This window comes from Seriola lalandi, unplaced genomic scaffold (genome assembly GCF_002814215.2).
Source record: "Seriola lalandi dorsalis isolate HSWRI2012SDOR001 ecotype SW California unplaced genomic scaffold, Sedor1 jcf7180002054939, whole genome shotgun sequence".
Classification (NCBI taxonomy): Eukaryota; Metazoa; Chordata; class Actinopteri; order Carangiformes; family Carangidae; genus Seriola; species Seriola lalandi.
Window position 1 is genome coordinate 2,043,654 of NW_019525659.1, and position 16,373 is coordinate 2,060,026.

At 42.6% G+C, this 16,373-nt stretch overlaps 1 protein-coding gene across 1 annotated transcript in view; it reads left to right on the forward strand.

The window, feature by feature from the left end:
* LOC111648128 (early estrogen-induced gene 1 protein-like) overlaps positions 1 to 15,396 on the forward strand; it is a 26,349-nt gene extending 10,953 nt beyond the window's left edge. Inside the window, exons 3-12 of the mRNA XM_023397896.2 lie at positions 3,615 to 3,735; positions 3,901 to 3,930; positions 5,570 to 5,686; positions 5,790 to 5,836; positions 6,240 to 6,400; positions 6,574 to 6,675; positions 7,782 to 7,995; positions 9,434 to 9,555; positions 9,642 to 9,708; positions 9,788 to 15,396. Coding sequence (XP_023253664.1) covers positions 3,615 to 3,735; positions 3,901 to 3,930; positions 5,570 to 5,686; positions 5,790 to 5,836; positions 6,240 to 6,400; positions 6,574 to 6,675; positions 7,782 to 7,995; positions 9,434 to 9,555; positions 9,642 to 9,708; positions 9,788 to 9,833 — 1,027 coding nt within the window. The 3' untranslated portion in view covers positions 9,834 to 15,396. The remainder of the gene's footprint in view (positions 1 to 3,614; positions 3,736 to 3,900; positions 3,931 to 5,569; positions 5,687 to 5,789; positions 5,837 to 6,239; positions 6,401 to 6,573; positions 6,676 to 7,781; positions 7,996 to 9,433; positions 9,556 to 9,641; positions 9,709 to 9,787) is intronic.
* Positions 15,397 to 16,373: the final 977 nt, after the last annotated feature.

The following is a 16,373-nucleotide window of genomic DNA, read 5'->3' on the forward strand; positions in this document are numbered from 1 at the left end:
CTACATTGTGACATCTCATTCCACAGAACCACCATGTGGGACTATCTGTGATCAGTGAGGCAGCAGAGCTGTGTGCAGAGAGCTGGACGCTTCGTAGTGTTTCCTCTGAAATGAGCTGTTCCAGATAACATCAGAGTCTAAGAGCCAAGTCGGGACAAGCCCAGCACACTGATGGTCTGAGTGTGTGATGTGTAGAGAGGTTAGTGAACCACACTGACAGCTTTAGTGTTAGTGTCCTGATGATACTGCTGTGGTCTCAGCTGGAACAGCTCACCTTTACTGTACCTTTACTCATTAGTCATCAGCTTAGTGAGTAAAAAGCAGTTTGTAGACAGAGGGAGGGACGCCAGATTCCACAAACAAAGATCACACTCTCCTTTTGGCCTGAGCTCCAGGCTGTTTCCCGCCTCCGCTCCGCTTCACAGTCATGGAGCATTGTCGGGTTCAGCGTCTTCTACATGGAAAGTTGTGTAGTTGTAGTTGTTGTGCCGTTAAAGGAAGGAATGCTACTTGTCAGTTTCCCCATCTAGATAACCTGTAGGTAAGAACCACCTCCACATCCTTCACATTCCATCCTCTACTTATCTGAGGTCAGGTTACGGTGGCGGCAGGTCAAGAAAAGTCCAGACGTCCCTCGGCCCTGTAACATTTTCCAGCCCCTCCTGGGAGATCCTGAGATGTATAAACTCTCCAGCGTTTTCTGGGTCTACGTCGAGGTCTCCTACCAGATGGACAAACCCAGAAGACCTTCATAGGAGGGCACCTGTAAGAGGACCCTAACCAGATGCCGAACCACCTCAACTGGCTCCTTTCAACATGAAGGAACAGCAGCTCTACTCCGAGCTCCCTCCAGATGTCAGAGCTCCTCACCCTATCTCTAAGGCTGAGCCCAGCACCCCCCCCCCGTGAGGGTCGGAATGAAGACTGACCGATAAATCGAGAGATAACCCTTGTCCTCCCGGCTCAGCTTGAGAATAACATAGATTCTTCTCGGCGTATCATGTTGATGCAGGTGATTTTTTGCAACAACGTGCAAAACACTTTTTCTGCTCCTTGGAGGTGAAAGGTCAGTGAGGTTGAACTCTGTCATCCCTCAGCTGTGACAGAATGAGCCCTAAAACCTGGACATTTTGGCTCCTGCTGTTGTTTGGTCCTAAGGTCAATGGCTTTGTTGAGTGTGTTTTTGGTTAGATGGCTGAAACAAGGTCTGTGTTAAAACAAGCTCAAGACATTTTCACATTTCAATCTACAATATAAAATCAGTCAGTAAATACCCCAGTCCTGATTTCTTTAGGCCTTTACGTCTCGGTTGCTGACAAGTGTCTAACTGAGACTACAGAGGTTGTCGGGGACGTTAAACATCATCACGTTGAACATGAAAACTGATCTACTCTCCAGTCCACCTTTACAGCCTCGTTGTGTTTGTACAAACTGTCTCTAACTCCGTCAGAGGAAAGGCCTTGGAAGAAGAGGTCAGAGCTGAATCAAACTACAAGCTGAAGTTTAGTGGGGGTGAGGCTGAAGTCATGTGACTGTGGTGTTGAAGTCATGTGACCGTGGTGTAGTTGGTTTATAGTCTAACATTAGCTCTTTACTTCTGCTGATTGTATTTAGGCTTCAAACATCATGAAGTGGAGTTCATTAGTGAAGATGATCCTGCTGAACTAAACCTGTCAGGATCGTTAACTGTTGTTTATTTTCTCTAATAATCCAAGAGACAATATTAAAATCCCATTGGCTGTTAGTAGAGGGAACCAGGATGATGCTAACGGCGAGTTGGACTACAGAAATACATCGTCCTGCAGCACTGTGTAGATGAGGCTCTGAGGTTTCTAACTGTGGTAGAAGCTGCTGTAACAGGACTTAGAGTCCCGACCTAATGTCTCGTCATCTTATGTGTCATTGACTTATATGTTTATGAAAATATTTATTAGAGGATTCATGTGAGAAACAATCGCTATGTTTATTAATTAAAGCATCAATGTCATAACGCTGCAAACGTTAAAATCCATGAATGATGAAGTGACTGAGAGAAGTTGCTCTTCTGCAGCAGTGACACCACTCCCTCTGGCACCAGGTGCCAAATATCACACTGGCATTGTGACGATCTGTAAATGTCATGTCTTAATAAAACTGTGAGGAACATGAATCTGCAAGTCTCCTATGTCACAGTGACAAAGGGCCACAGTCTAACAGGAAGACAAGGCGGATAATGACAGGTTTTAATTGTGGACCTCAGTTTGTTTGTTTCACAAGAAAATATCAAAAAGGTTCTTTTCAAAAATGTTCTCCTGAACTTCACTTCACTTGAAACCTTGTAACCTGTGATTGTTTATTGCGCAGATCTGGATAATCATTTCAACAACATGAACTGAGGTTTTCATGATGAATAAAAAAAAAATGTTCAAATGACATCTCAGCCACATGTAAACTGAACCAGTTGTTTGTTATTGAGGAGTTTGTGCAGTGGTTCACTGAGTATTTCAAGATGTTTCCTGAACCAATTTAATGCTAATCAAGTTTCTTCCAAAGAAACCTCCTTCATCCAGATTTCCCACTGCTTTGCATATAGAAGCAATGTGACTTAATGCCATCTGATGCACAGACAGTAATAAACCCCTGCACTTTCTCCTCCAGGGAAGAGTTCATCCCTGGTTCAGCCTCGTCATGAAACATAGAATCTTAATACGAACTGTTTGTCTCCATCTTCAGCTTAACGTACAGTATTTTATCAGATCCTCTCAGTGCTCCACTAAAATCATTTGAGACAGCGACAGAGACAGAGACAGAGACAGAGACAGCGACACAGACAGAGACAGCGACAGCGACAGAGACAGAGACAGGGACAGCGACAGAGACAGCGACAGAGACAGCGACAGAGACAGAGACAGAGACGTCCTACATCAAACTACATGCAGATAAACACCAAATCTGTTTTCAATCTGCACACTCAGTGGAAAACCCCTGAGCTCGGTCTTATGTGTCACATCCCAGGATGAGATCATCTGGACCCTCAACCTCACAGACTTCATGTTTTCTAATAAGAGGCCGGAGAGACAGCTGATCCTTCTCTATTGATTCTCCCTGTGATGAATATTATTTCCTATGTTTAATAACATTCAAATACATGTGATCTACATGTGAACACATCCGCTGTTAGGTTATTTCCTCCTCCTATCATGCAGATTTATTTCCATTTGTCTCTTGGGCATCAGGTTTCAGGCTCATCACAAGACCCATGACTCACTTTGTCAAGAATTGAGGCCGTGAGCTGTCCACCTTGTTTGTCTTCCCCTGGATCAGATTATACCTCAGATTCATGTTGTGTTTTATAAAGAAATGTGATGCAGTCTGTCAACCTGGTCCATCCTTCAGCAAAGGATGGACCAGGGGCCCCATGAATGGAGGAGGAGGGGGCTCAGGCTGCAGGTGGCCTGGAGCTAGACAGCCCCCCTGGAACATGCCAAGGATTATTATTATCATTATAGTGTCAGGGGATGTTGAGCTCTTTGTTTACACCTGTATACATCACATCAACCTGTGTGTGTGTGTGTGTGTGTGTGTGTGTGTGTGTGTGTGTGTGTGTGTGTGTGTGTGTGTGTGTGTGTGTGCAGGGAGGAGGTGCAGCAGAACTGCGTTCGATGGAGGAAGAAGTTTTCCTTTGTGTGTAAAATGAGCGCTAACCCGATCACCGGTGTGTTGGACCCCTGCATCTGCAGGATCTCTGTACGCAAGGTGAACTACAAATCCCAGCAGCCACCTCTCCGTGCTTCTCTGGGTTCTGAATGTAAAGATGAGAGTAATGTACAGTCGGTGTAAACCTGGTTTGTCCTCAGGCTACATGTTCTCCATATACTGTGATGTGTGTTTGTTACAGTTTGCTTCTTTCTGTTTTTCCAGGAGCTCAAAGGAGGAAAAACCTTCTCAAAGGTGAGTTTCTTCTCTGATGATGTGATGAGCAGCTGCTTTAAATATATCAACAGTAATGTTTAACCAGCTCGGTGTGAGCTCATAAAGAGCTGCTTCATCTGTACACCAGAGTTTTACAGTGTCAGAGATGGTAAAACCTGTTAAACTCCAACCATGTCAACTTCACGAGGATCAGGATCACACTGTGTTTACTGCAGTATATGTGTGTGTGTGTGTGTGTGTGTGTGTGTGTCTGTGTGTGTGTGTGCAGTGTACAGCTCAACTTCAAGCACCTGTAGTTTAAAGTATCAGCTGTTTGCAGCTATGACAAATAGCTGGCATATTGTCAAGTGTCAGCTGATCACAGGGATCATTTACCTTCTCAGGTGATTCACATGGTTCCTGCAGGTGGTCTGCTGTGTGTTGGCTCATGTCAGTTTCTGTACTGTCTTCTATTATCAAAACATCAAGAGAAGAACCATTAATCAAAGCAGTGACTGTTTCCCTTTTTACACCAAAGTTATCAGGTATAAGCAGGTTTTTTATGACAGATGAACCTGCTGAAGAAAGGTGATTAACACCTTTCACACTACCAGACGGATTTGCCAGAGAGGACACACACACAAGTGCAGGGAGTGATGTCATCACATGCACTTACAGAGCACACACACACAGACATGAGGGGAGAGAGCGAGCTGCTAGCTGCTGTGCAGGCTCTCATCTCCAGGGTGGTGCTACTGCGTCAGAGCCTCGCTTTGGTTGGTGATTGTGTGTTTTTGAAACCTATGTCAGGGCTGCACCTCACTCTTTTATCTCTGAGCGAGTGAAGCTGTGGTGTTTCTGGTGTAACAGCGTTGTGCTGGACAGGTGACAGGTTTGCTTATATCACTGCTGATCAGAGCAGATCAGAGAACTGATAAATACCTGTGACTGCTGTCATTTTACCCGGGTGTGAATGCTGATTGTTCCATTTTGACCAGTGGAAAGGAACTCATTAGATAAATCTGTGAATTTGTTTTATGTTGATTCAATGTGAGTTTATGATTAACCAAATTGAGTCTGAAGCTAAAGCTAGTGACCCCTACAGGCTGCAGCATTCATTACGGTCAACAACATGAATGGTGGACAGAAGAAGAAGAGTTTTGTGTAGTCTGGTTCCAGACCTCTGAATCACCAAGATGCAGATGTCCTCAGTGATGGCTGTTTCCAGGCAATCAGAGCGTAGTAGGTGGGACTAAGAATCAGAAAAGAAAAAAAAAACCTTCTCAGCAAAGAGTTTAATGACATTTTCAGATTGACTAGAGGCTCGGATGGAAGAATTTGCATGAAATATGTTTATAGGAACATTAATGGAAATTAGGTAGAGCTAAACACAAGCTGTGGCCCCTCAGGAGGGAAACAGTGCAGACATCATGAATGAGGAGGTTAAAGTAGGTCATTGACTTCATTCACTTCCTCACGCCATGGGACTGGTCCAGTGTCAGTTACTGATGTGGTTCACAGTGGGCGAATAAGATCTTGAAAAGAAAAAAATCTCATTGTTTGTATGCTTGTCCGTCTCCCTGTCTCTCTCCTCGTCTGTCTCCTCGTCCTTCTCCTCGTCGGTCTCCTTGTCCGTCTCCTCGTCTGTCTCCTCATCTGTCTCCTCGTCTGTCTCCAGTTAGGTTTTGCTGATCTCAATATTGCAGAGTTTGCTGGATCAGGCTCCACAGTTCGCTGCTGCATCCTGGAGGGTTACGACACCAAAAACACTCGACAGGACAACTCCATCCTCAAGGCAGGGCACACACACACACACACACACACACACACACACACACACACACACACACACTGGACTAATCAGCACTAAGGTTTATTAACACATCTGTTTTTTATAGGTAACAATTGACATGACTCTTCTGTCTGGGGATCCCTGCTTTAAAACGTGAGTTCCTCTGTCTGCTCCCATCACCACCCTGCCATTGTCTGTGTCCATAGACTCTGAACACAGTCATCAGTGTAAGAGTGGATAGAGCAGAATGTTGATGAGACTTTCTGAACTTTAGAAAAGTTTAAAAAATAAAAATAATGACAGCACAACACAAAACAAGTTCATGTTGTTGGATTTTGTTGCTGTTGTTATTGTTATGTAAGTTTTGGAAATAAGGTTCCCATAATTCTGGGGTTTGGGTGAATATAAACAGGAAGTATAATGTTAGCGTAGAACTACAAGTTGAGCTCCATGTTTATATTTCTTGTATATTTGTAACTCTGTAACTCTCTGCCTCTGCTAAAGCTAACTTTTTGAAATACCCATTATACTTTCTGCCTTTTGTTTTGACCTCCAGGCCCCCCTGCACAGCCAAATCTGTCTCCACGGGGGACCAGGACCCCACCCTGCAGCTGGACTGTAAGGGAGAGAGCACTGATGCCACACTGCAGCCACTGGGCGGCATCGTGGAGGGAGCCCGCGCCTTCAAACCCCGACAGTCATCGGTACGAAGCTCAGGTAATGGCTCAGCTTCATTATTCTCTGACCCCAGCTGCCCTGAAATGATTACAGGCTGATCATATCATATTTGATGACATGTATTTATTTGATATGTGTTGAGGTTGTTGGTGTTGATCCATGTCCATGAGTCAGGTGTCAGTGTGTGTTGGCTGTGTGTGTCCTGACTACAGGGCTGCCTGAGGAGGGGGAGAGTGTCTCCAGTCCAGAGGAGGTCTTTCACACCGGTCACTTCCGCAGCGCTAGCTATGCCAGCCAGCACAGCAAGATATCAGGTCAGAGCGCCCTTCACTTCCTCCTGCTGCCATCAGACATTTGACTTCCTCCTGCTGAGACCAGGGAGGTGCTGTGAGAGCAGTAGGACAATATTTGACCTGGGGTGAATGTAATCAAGTGGTGGTGCTGCGCATCATCCAAGGGTGGACTACCAACTGGGAAAAGTGAGCAACAGGCCTAGGGCCCCAGAAACCCAGGAGCCCTGAGCGCTGTAGTGTTACTGTGTGTTACATTGGCTCGGACGATGTCTCTCGATATTAGCCCAAGCCTAATGTTACATAATTTGTGGTAATTAAATTGAAAATTTGTACCATGAGCCAAGCACCATGACCCAACATGAGAAGGATGTGTCCTGATTGATAATACAACCATGTGAAAGAAACTCTTGCAGCAAACAGGCACTGAAATTAACTTTTCTTCAAATGTTACAGGTCCCATATAGTCTAAAGATAGATGTCCATGTGTTGTTTGATTATAGATCAGGTCTAGGTTCTATATTAATACTGTGAAAGTATCAAAGCCTCAGTCCAAAGAGAAATGCACACAGCCTGTATTCAGAAACTGAGCCTTAAAACCAGCCGTCAGGACTTCTGGAACTTTGTGATGTCACAACAAAGCAGTCACTGCTCTCAGCCATGCCCCAAGCCCCGCCCACCTGGACCCACCATCCAACCTTGCAGGATTTGGTTTCTCAGAGTGTTGACCTGCAATCTGCTATATTTTTATCTGATCACTCAGAACACAGTCAGCCAATCAGAAGAGAGGCTCAGAGCCGATATCAAAGCACCTCCAACATCTGGATCAGCCAGAGTCATTTTGGAAACAAGTGCTGTGGACAGATGAAGGTAAAACAGTGACACTGTCCATCAGTGACACAGGACAAACTGATAGACAGAGGGAAGAATGGACTCCACTCAGTAGAGGCTGCTTTCTACAACCTCTACCCATAGCAAGTTAATCCAGGCATGTCCATACATGACACATGACCTACTTTATTCTCTTTTTTGGTTTGAAAATTTTGGCCAAAATGACAGTTACCTCTGCTGCACATCATAAGATACTTTGCTCATCTACTTTCCTTGTTAACTCTCCTCTCCTCCTCCAGGCTACAGCACAGGTCACTCTCGCTGCTCCAGCCTGACTGACCTCAGTCACCATAGAAACGCCTCCTCCAGCAGCAGCACCTCCTGCGGGGTCGCCCACCCTGCTCAGCCGCATCCCTCCACCCCCACCGAGCATCACAGACAAGCAACTCCTACCAAACCAGAGAGGCCTCCTCCACCCTCTGCAGCAGCCCTCATGTCCAACAGGTCCTCCAGGTACATACAGACACACCTGAGTTAACCCAGGGCCAATACATTGGTTGACAAATTAGACAATTAATGAGCTAAGTTAACAAGCCAGGTATGGTGAGCGCAGACACCGATACCTGCTAATTAATGCTAACATATAAAAAAAATAATAGTAGAATTTGACTCACCTCTAAAAACAGGAACACAGACTTCCTCATGTTCAGTTAGTCAGTCAACAACAGGTCAAATTACCTGTCTGATATTTACATGAAAAATCCTCCAGAAGAACCAACAACACACACAGAGAGATCACCGTCACTGACTGAGTGAGCTGGGGTGACGCTGAGCAGACAGGTAGTTGCTTGACACTGAGCAACTAGCCAACTGTGGCGGCACCCACCTGTCACTCAAAGCAGCCACGCCCTCAATTATACACAACGTTAAGCCTTGATAACAGTTGTCATGAAGGAGGAAATTAGCTTTAGAGACTAAAACTGTTTTTAGGACCAGACTATAAACATAACTTAACATGGGAGTCTGTGGGGATTGACCACCTCTAGTGGTCATTTTAAGGAACTGCAGGTGGTTGCTGCTTGAGCTTATTGAACCTAGGTGTCAATGAATTCTGTTGACCCTGTTTTACATCATATTTGCATCTTGCATTACTCAAGAATTCATCTGCTAATTATGACAAAATACACTTAACCCCCTTCACTGAAATCCTTGAAAGTCTTCACCACATATTATATGAGTCTGGATAGACATGGATGTAAACTGCAGCTTGACTGGTTATCAGAGGCAAATAATGAATGAATGTATGTGAACATGAATGTCATGAAATCTAAATTCAGAACAAGACTGATAGATAAGCATTTAACTGAAGTGGACACACTCCAGCGTGAACCTCTCCTGTTGACTCCAGGCAGAGCCAGTCGCCTCATTAACCATTCACATACATGTCAGCTATTAAATGAGAAGGTTTTGATTGGTCCAGGGATCTGATGTGTGATACTTAATGGGACTGAGACATCGTTAATGTCATCAATAACACCTGCTTTTTGATCTACTAAAGACCCTGCACAGCCTCACAGGTGTTTTTAATCACTGTGGCTGGTCAGGCCTCTGCTCAGGTTGGGTTGGGCAGATTTATGCAGTGATATCACCAGACTCTATTTACTGTGGTGGAGTATTAAAGCCATAGTTATTAAGGTTAAAAAAAATAAAAACTAAATATAACAATATAGCATCAACAGCTTTTACATGTCAAATGTGGGATGTGGATGACCTGAAGTTAAGGTTTCACCAGTTTCTTTTCATGGGATTTGTTGGAAAACTCTATACAACCAGACTGTAATATGATTGTTGTATGAAGCAGAGCCTTTGTCTGCCTTTAGCTCCTGCAGAGTGTTGCCGTGTTTCAGGTCTGAATCTTCTCTCAGTTGGTCTTTCTCTCACCCGACAACAGGAGGAAGAAGGACACCGTGCAGAGGCAGCCCAGCTGTGTGGACGACACTCGCATCGATGCAGACGACATCGTGGAGAAGATCGTCCAGAGCCAGAACTTCTCTGACAGCAGCAACAATGAAGGTCGGACAGAGTTTCACTTTCTTTCTTTTCGTTTCGGCAGAACCTTCGTGTATCACAACCTTAACAATCTCTTCTTCTTCCTTCAGACAGCAACTTGAGACTGTTTGTTAGTAAAGATGGGACCACTGCCCTCAGTGGGACTCTGGCCAACAGGTACAGTACACATCTACTGTTCCGTCTCTCTTAACCAGCAGCACTTTGTCTAAATGATGGTGTGTTTGTGTTTTCTCAGAGGAACACCTGGTGTGTTTGAGCCGGTCGTCATCGAGTCTCACTGACTGACACATGAACTCATCTCCAGCCACATCAGCGTGTTACCGACTCTCTGATCGTCTGTGAGCATGTGCGCGCAGCTCGATATAAGACTACTATGATACAGATATTGAGCCTTTCTGCTTTATTTAATCAGGTGGTTGAAAGTGTGTTTAACATAGCTACTGTATTTTCTCAAATAGTAGACGGGGCTTTTTTTTTTTACCTCAGACGAAGAAAGAGCAGTTAGCATTAGTGTTAGCATCAGGCTAGCTGCTGATACCGAGGTGTCCAGAAATACAGAATTAATTCCTTTGCATTAATATGTGGACTGTTGTCCCTTCACCACTGTGTTATGCAGCTGTGATGCTGTATTTGAACAATACTAACCAGCATTAGCAGTGTTAGCAGTCGTCAGTTATGTGCCTGATGCAAACTAAACACTAATAGTACAGAGATTAGTTATTATTTTAAAAGGAGAAACACCAGTGACTCCTTTTCTTCTGGGCTGTAATTTAATTGCCAGATTCTATTTGAGAATTTACAGTAATCCAATAATTATTTCTTTACACTGGGTGTGTGTCAGACCTGGCTCCTGGAACATCTGGAGAATCACTTGTAAAAGTCTTTGTTCACTGTCGTCCCTGACTGGAGGTTACACTACAGCAACTCACAAGGCAGCAGGTCGGTTTCAGAGCAGACATGTATACATGTCACAGTAGGAAAATCACAGGTATAAATTATAAAATGAATCATGTCTGAATTCCATTCAGCTGCAGCAGTTTCATGGTGTTGCAGTGGTTAGCACCATCGCCTGGGTTCTGTGTGGAGTTCACATGTTCTCCCTGAGCCTGTGTGGGTTTTCTCCAGCTTCCTCCCACAGTCCAAACACCTGCAGGTTAACTGGTGACTCCTTCCTGTTGGTGTGAATTTGAGTGTGAATGTTTGTTTGTCTCTATCTGTCAGCCCTGTGATAAACTGGTGACCTGTCTAGGTGTACTGCGCCCTCGCCCAATGTCAGCTGGGATTGGCTCCAGCCCCCCTGTGACCCTTAAAGGATAAAGCGTTATTACTACTGTGTGTGAATGAATGAATGAATGCTTGCTTCAGTGTCAATGTCCCAGTTTATCAGGACACGACTTTGTTAATATTCCTGAGCTTTTCCTAATGTCCAAAATGTCTGCCGTGAGTACTGTGTTGTCGTCAGTTGCCAAGTGACAGTCTACTCATCAGCTGAAAGTCAAATATGACAAAAAAAAATCAGATTTTCAGAAGACAGACAGCTGCAGGTAATAAAGTCAGTAATTAGTCAGTTTGATGAAGCTGTGCTGATTAGCAACCATACTGTGACAGGTTAGTGACCTCTGCTGTGATCCAGTTCCCTGTACTGGGATCCTCTACAGACTGAAAAGAGGACCACTCTGAAACACACCCAGTGACTCTTTGACCAGTGCCAAGAATTAGAACCAGAAATTACTTGAACAATACCCTGAAAACCACCACAGTGTGAGAAGTGTAGTCCAACACTGAAATAATGCTGCGTTCAGGAGCACCTTGTCAACTCTGAAAGTCGAACGTTTCCGAGTTTATCACCAGGAAGTGGTACCTGATCACCTGACAAGTCAGTAACACCTGTGGTAAAGTCAGGCCATGAGTCCTCTCGATGGACAACTGGAAACAGTGTTTAAGGTTCATCTCTATATAAACTCATGTGACAGCCTGTTCACTGCTCTGGCTCACTTTCTGGTTTAACCACTGACTGACGACCTCACAAATCAAGCAGCTGGTGAATGTGTGGTGATAATTTTCTGACTTTACAAGTTGACGAGGACTCAGCAGCTGCAGCACCAGAGCCGTCAGAGGCTCTGACTGAGGGCAGACTGGAACTGAAAGCTTTATGATATTTTAATGCTATTTGATGCCTGTGTACAGTATGTACTTCTATATTTTGCACATGTGTACTCTGTGGGGAGGATTGTTAGAAACCACTAAAATGAAACGGAGATGGTACAGTTTTCTAAAATGACATCTGACATGTTCTTTTTTAAAATGTCTTTATTCTTTTCCGCATTTCATGCCATTGCTCTTTTTATCAGACAAAATGCTCTTAGGAGACAGCATCCTATGTTCATATGGCTGGCCGTATGGAACCGTCCACTCCCTGTACTTACTAAGTCCTTACTCTTTGAATCTGAATCTGAATGCTCTTATCGACTTATCAAGAATGTGAGCTTGTTGTGATGTGCTCACTTGCCTGAATTCTAAATGTTATTCACCTTTTTCAAGCTTTGGTCGAATGTGCTCAAGTTCATGTCACAACTCTATATGCAGATTTATTATATGAATGGTTTGTCCATAAAAACATTTTTCCTTGTTGAAAAGTTCCTTAACTGATTTTTGCAGAAAGTAAGCTGAAAATATATTATCACTTATCAATCTCGGTCAAGGTCTTCCCTCTCTTTTAGCTCTATGTTTGGTCTCCACCAGGTCATGAGGGAAATATCTGGGGCTTGTTGCACAAAACACCTTAAGTTTTCTACAAAAGTATGACACTTTAAGGTTTAATTTCGCCTTAGCTGAGTGAGTTGAGGGTGTTGCACAGAATATCTCAAAAGTTGTGCTTAGTTCAGTAAAAATGAAGTGAAAGATTTTACAGTGATCAAATTTTACTGTTTCCATGGAGACAGTTTGTGTGCTGGCGATAGCGCTTGTGATACATATATACAATATACTCCTGGGTCTGATTGTACAATACACATTAAGTTTTCTACTTAATCATGACACTTGAGGTTTGATCTCTCCTTGGTTGAAGGAGTTGCACAGAATTTCTTAAAGGGTTCATTTTCTTCATTTATTGGCAGAAACATGGTCATGTTGCGCTTAAGATAGCGTTTTAAGTAATCTTAAATACTTGTGAACATTTTAGGGAAACCTTAACTCAGACTTTAAGGAAATCTTAACTGTAGGTGTTCTGTGCAACTGACCCCTGGGATCTGTTTCGTTTTATTCATTTATTCCTGTAAACTCATGTTACAGTTAAGATAGAGTCAGAGGTACCTTTAGTTTTTTGCCTTATTTTGGTCGCTTAGGTTGTCAATGCAACAGGTTCACTGACTTCAAGTGATTCCTTATGAAGTGATTTTAAGGAAACCTTAACTTAAAGGTGTTTCATGTAACTTTTTTTATTTTAAGGAAACCTTAACCTTAATCGAACCTAATCTAACAAGAATCAAACTTAAGGCGTTTTGAGCAATCGGCCCAGCTGGTCTCTGACTTCATGTAACTCTGGCTGTGCAGGTACAGTGGGTTTATTGGAGCTTTCAGAGCCTGAGAGACGGTCTGAGAGAGAAAAAGTGTAACAATGCAGAGTCTAGTGATAATCCTGTGTGGGTTTGTCACTGCCATCGACCAACTTCACATTACACATGGTCGTTTGATCCATTGTTATTATTTGAAAAATGATGTGTGCCGCTTTAAGATTGACTTTACTGTTGATTTACCTGTTTGGAAGATATGATTGGCATATGGATCAGTGACTGATAATCAGCTGACTGCTGCTGGACCAAATAGTCTCAATATATCAATTTAAGTCAGTTAATGGACCTACAGGTTCATTAATGTACTTTACTTCAGACAGAGCTTCATGCACTTTGTAGTTGTAGGCAGTTTCTGCTTTCAAAGGTTGCTGCAATATGGTGTTGACTGTAACTCACAGTGGATTAAAAACTATTTTTCATATCACAGTGGAGTGGCCTGTGAACACTGTAAACTGTCCTTGTCCCAGTGCACAGAGCTGACTGTGACACTGTAGGTGGGGGTTGACTGAGGTCAGTCGCTCAGCTGCAGCAGCACAAAGCTCCTGTTGTACCAGGACTGACAGTATACAATAGATCCTCACCCCCATCTGACTCAAGTGTGTGTTTGTAGTGTTTGTGGTCTGCAGTATGTGTATGTTAATGTCTGTGTTGATGCTGTACTGTATGTGTGAATATGCCACCGTGTGTGTGTGTGTGTATCTTTCCTCTAGTCCTTTAATCCCTGGTTAATACTGGCTACATGCTGCATTAATGCTGTGCAGGACACTGTGGGAAACTTAATGTGACTCCAGCCACAGCAGAGTTTTCTATTTCTGCCCACGCCAGAGAAAACCCCAGGGGCTGGCTGCACAAAACACCTTCATTTTTCTACTTAAGTATGATACTTTAATTTCTCCTTAACTGAAGGAGTTACTTAAAAGTGTTGCACAGAAATTCTTAAAAGGTTTCCTAAGTAAGAAAAAAAGTTAAGTAATTTACAGCAGTAAAATTCTATTGTTTTGATGGAGACTGTTGATTGCTGCCATTAGCTTGTGATACCTGTTATCACTTTTAACATGAAACTGCAGAGCAACCACTGACTGCAGGTCAGATCTGTGATGTAGAATCAGTTCCTCATTGTTAAAGGTCCATTGTGTTCTCCCACTCTTCTTGGGATGTGTTAATTTTCTTCATTTATCACCTGTTGCAGTAAAGATAGAGTCAGAGGTGCATTTAGTCTTTTCCCTTAGCTTGGTGCTAAGGCCTTGTGTGCAATTGTGTAACTGACTTTAAATGATGCCTTAAGTATAAGACCAATATATATATATATATAACATTTTAAGGAAAGCTTAAGGAGGAGGTGTATGGTTGTTTTGTGTAACTGTTTTTATTTTGAGGAAACCTTAACTCATACTTTAAGGGAAATCTTAACTTAAGGTGTTTTGTGCAACTGGCCCCAGATACTGTAGTTCTCTGTATCTGTGTACATGGGGTCAGTCCCTGTCCATATAGAACATATGGGGTTCCACGGAGAGAACCTTGTTGCACATTTATCCCTCCAGTCTGTTTTCCTTTTACTTCCAGACCAGCAGGCTGGTCTACAGATTTGTACAGAATTGTATGTTTAAGCTAATGTGTTATGGTGAGATGGGAACGTATAAACAGTTATTATTTACAGTGGAGGGTGTGGTCATTACAGTAAAGGGAACCATGTTGGTGAATCATTTGCAACTGTGATTTGTTCTTTACTTATTCTTTCCTTTGCACTTGACCATGTGTAGCCTGTGATATTATTCCATTATTATACAACTGAATGTTTTTTATGCATGTGGTGAATGGGATTTTTCTCTCTTGATTATTTTAAATTAAAGTGAATTGTTGAATAATTACATTGGGAATATGCTGCATTAGTGGTTGTGGTACTGAAAGAGAATATAAAACTTATTCTGACTTTTGTAATTTATTAAATTCAAACTAAACAAGGCCAATACTTGTGAAATTATGAGAATAATAATAAATATATGCATATAAAACACAGCATTAATATGTTAAACCAACTGTGTTACACAATGTTCTATCTAAATTCTTGGTACATTTGTTTTTCTTTTTAAAGTTGATGATGGAGTTCTTTTCTTAACACATTGTAACTGTAACTGCTGGTAAACACATGTAAGAGTCACATCAACAAGTGATCTGCTCTATTGATATTATCTGTATGTAAACGACACCAGTGTTGAGGAGCAATAAAGTTTGATTTGCATAAACAAACCAAATAAAGTGGTGAAACCTGGAATCATCATCACTTCATCTTTTGATTCATACTGATCTTGACCTTTGACCACCACAATCTAATCAGTTCATCCTTGAGTCCAAGTGAATGTTTGTCCCAAATTTGAAGAAATTCCATCAAGGTGTTACTGAGATATCTCATCCATGAGAATGAGAAGGACTGACAAACAGACAAACAAACAGACAAACAAACAAACAAACAAACAACTTAACTCAAGGTCCACTTACTGGCTTTTCCAGAGCTTACAGAGCAGTCCTCCTCTGCTGCAGAAGACAGGGACATACTGTTGGAAATGCTGGAAATGTTAGTAAGTAAGGACCTTGAGTTACTTTCTTTTCTGTTTCCAAGGTCATAAATGAACCTTTATGATGCAATTTAAGAACATTAGGAAATTAGGAAATAAATATATTTGAGTAGAGACTATCTTGTGATAGGATCACAGCTATTAACATTCAGACTCATGAGTGGCTTGGCAATCATTGCTACATCATTACATGAGTACATGAGTATTCAGTAGCCACCACTACATCATTAGACCACACCCATCTTCAAACTCAGTCTTCATTTTGGTCTCAACTACACGCCTGTTTTGTGACTCTGCCTTGCAGTGACAAAATCTGTCCACAGACAGACAGACAGACAGACAGACAGACAGACAGACAGACAGACAGACAGACAGACAGACACCTGTATTCACACCACCTCTGTTGTAGTTCCTGCTACAGTAGGTGTCTCCAGGACCACATTTTGCCATGATGACTCACACAAACAGACACACACAAGTTGAGAATCACTATGGCTGGTAATAAACAGGATGACTACATGTACATATAGAAACGTCAGCAAACCCGTGCATGAAGACTGCTGGAATGAGACTGATTTAAAAATGTTTGAGCACATATATTTCTGACTACAGAGTAATCAGTAAGAGTACTGAGTACACATTTTCAGAAATACCAGTCAAAATGAATGAATGAAAC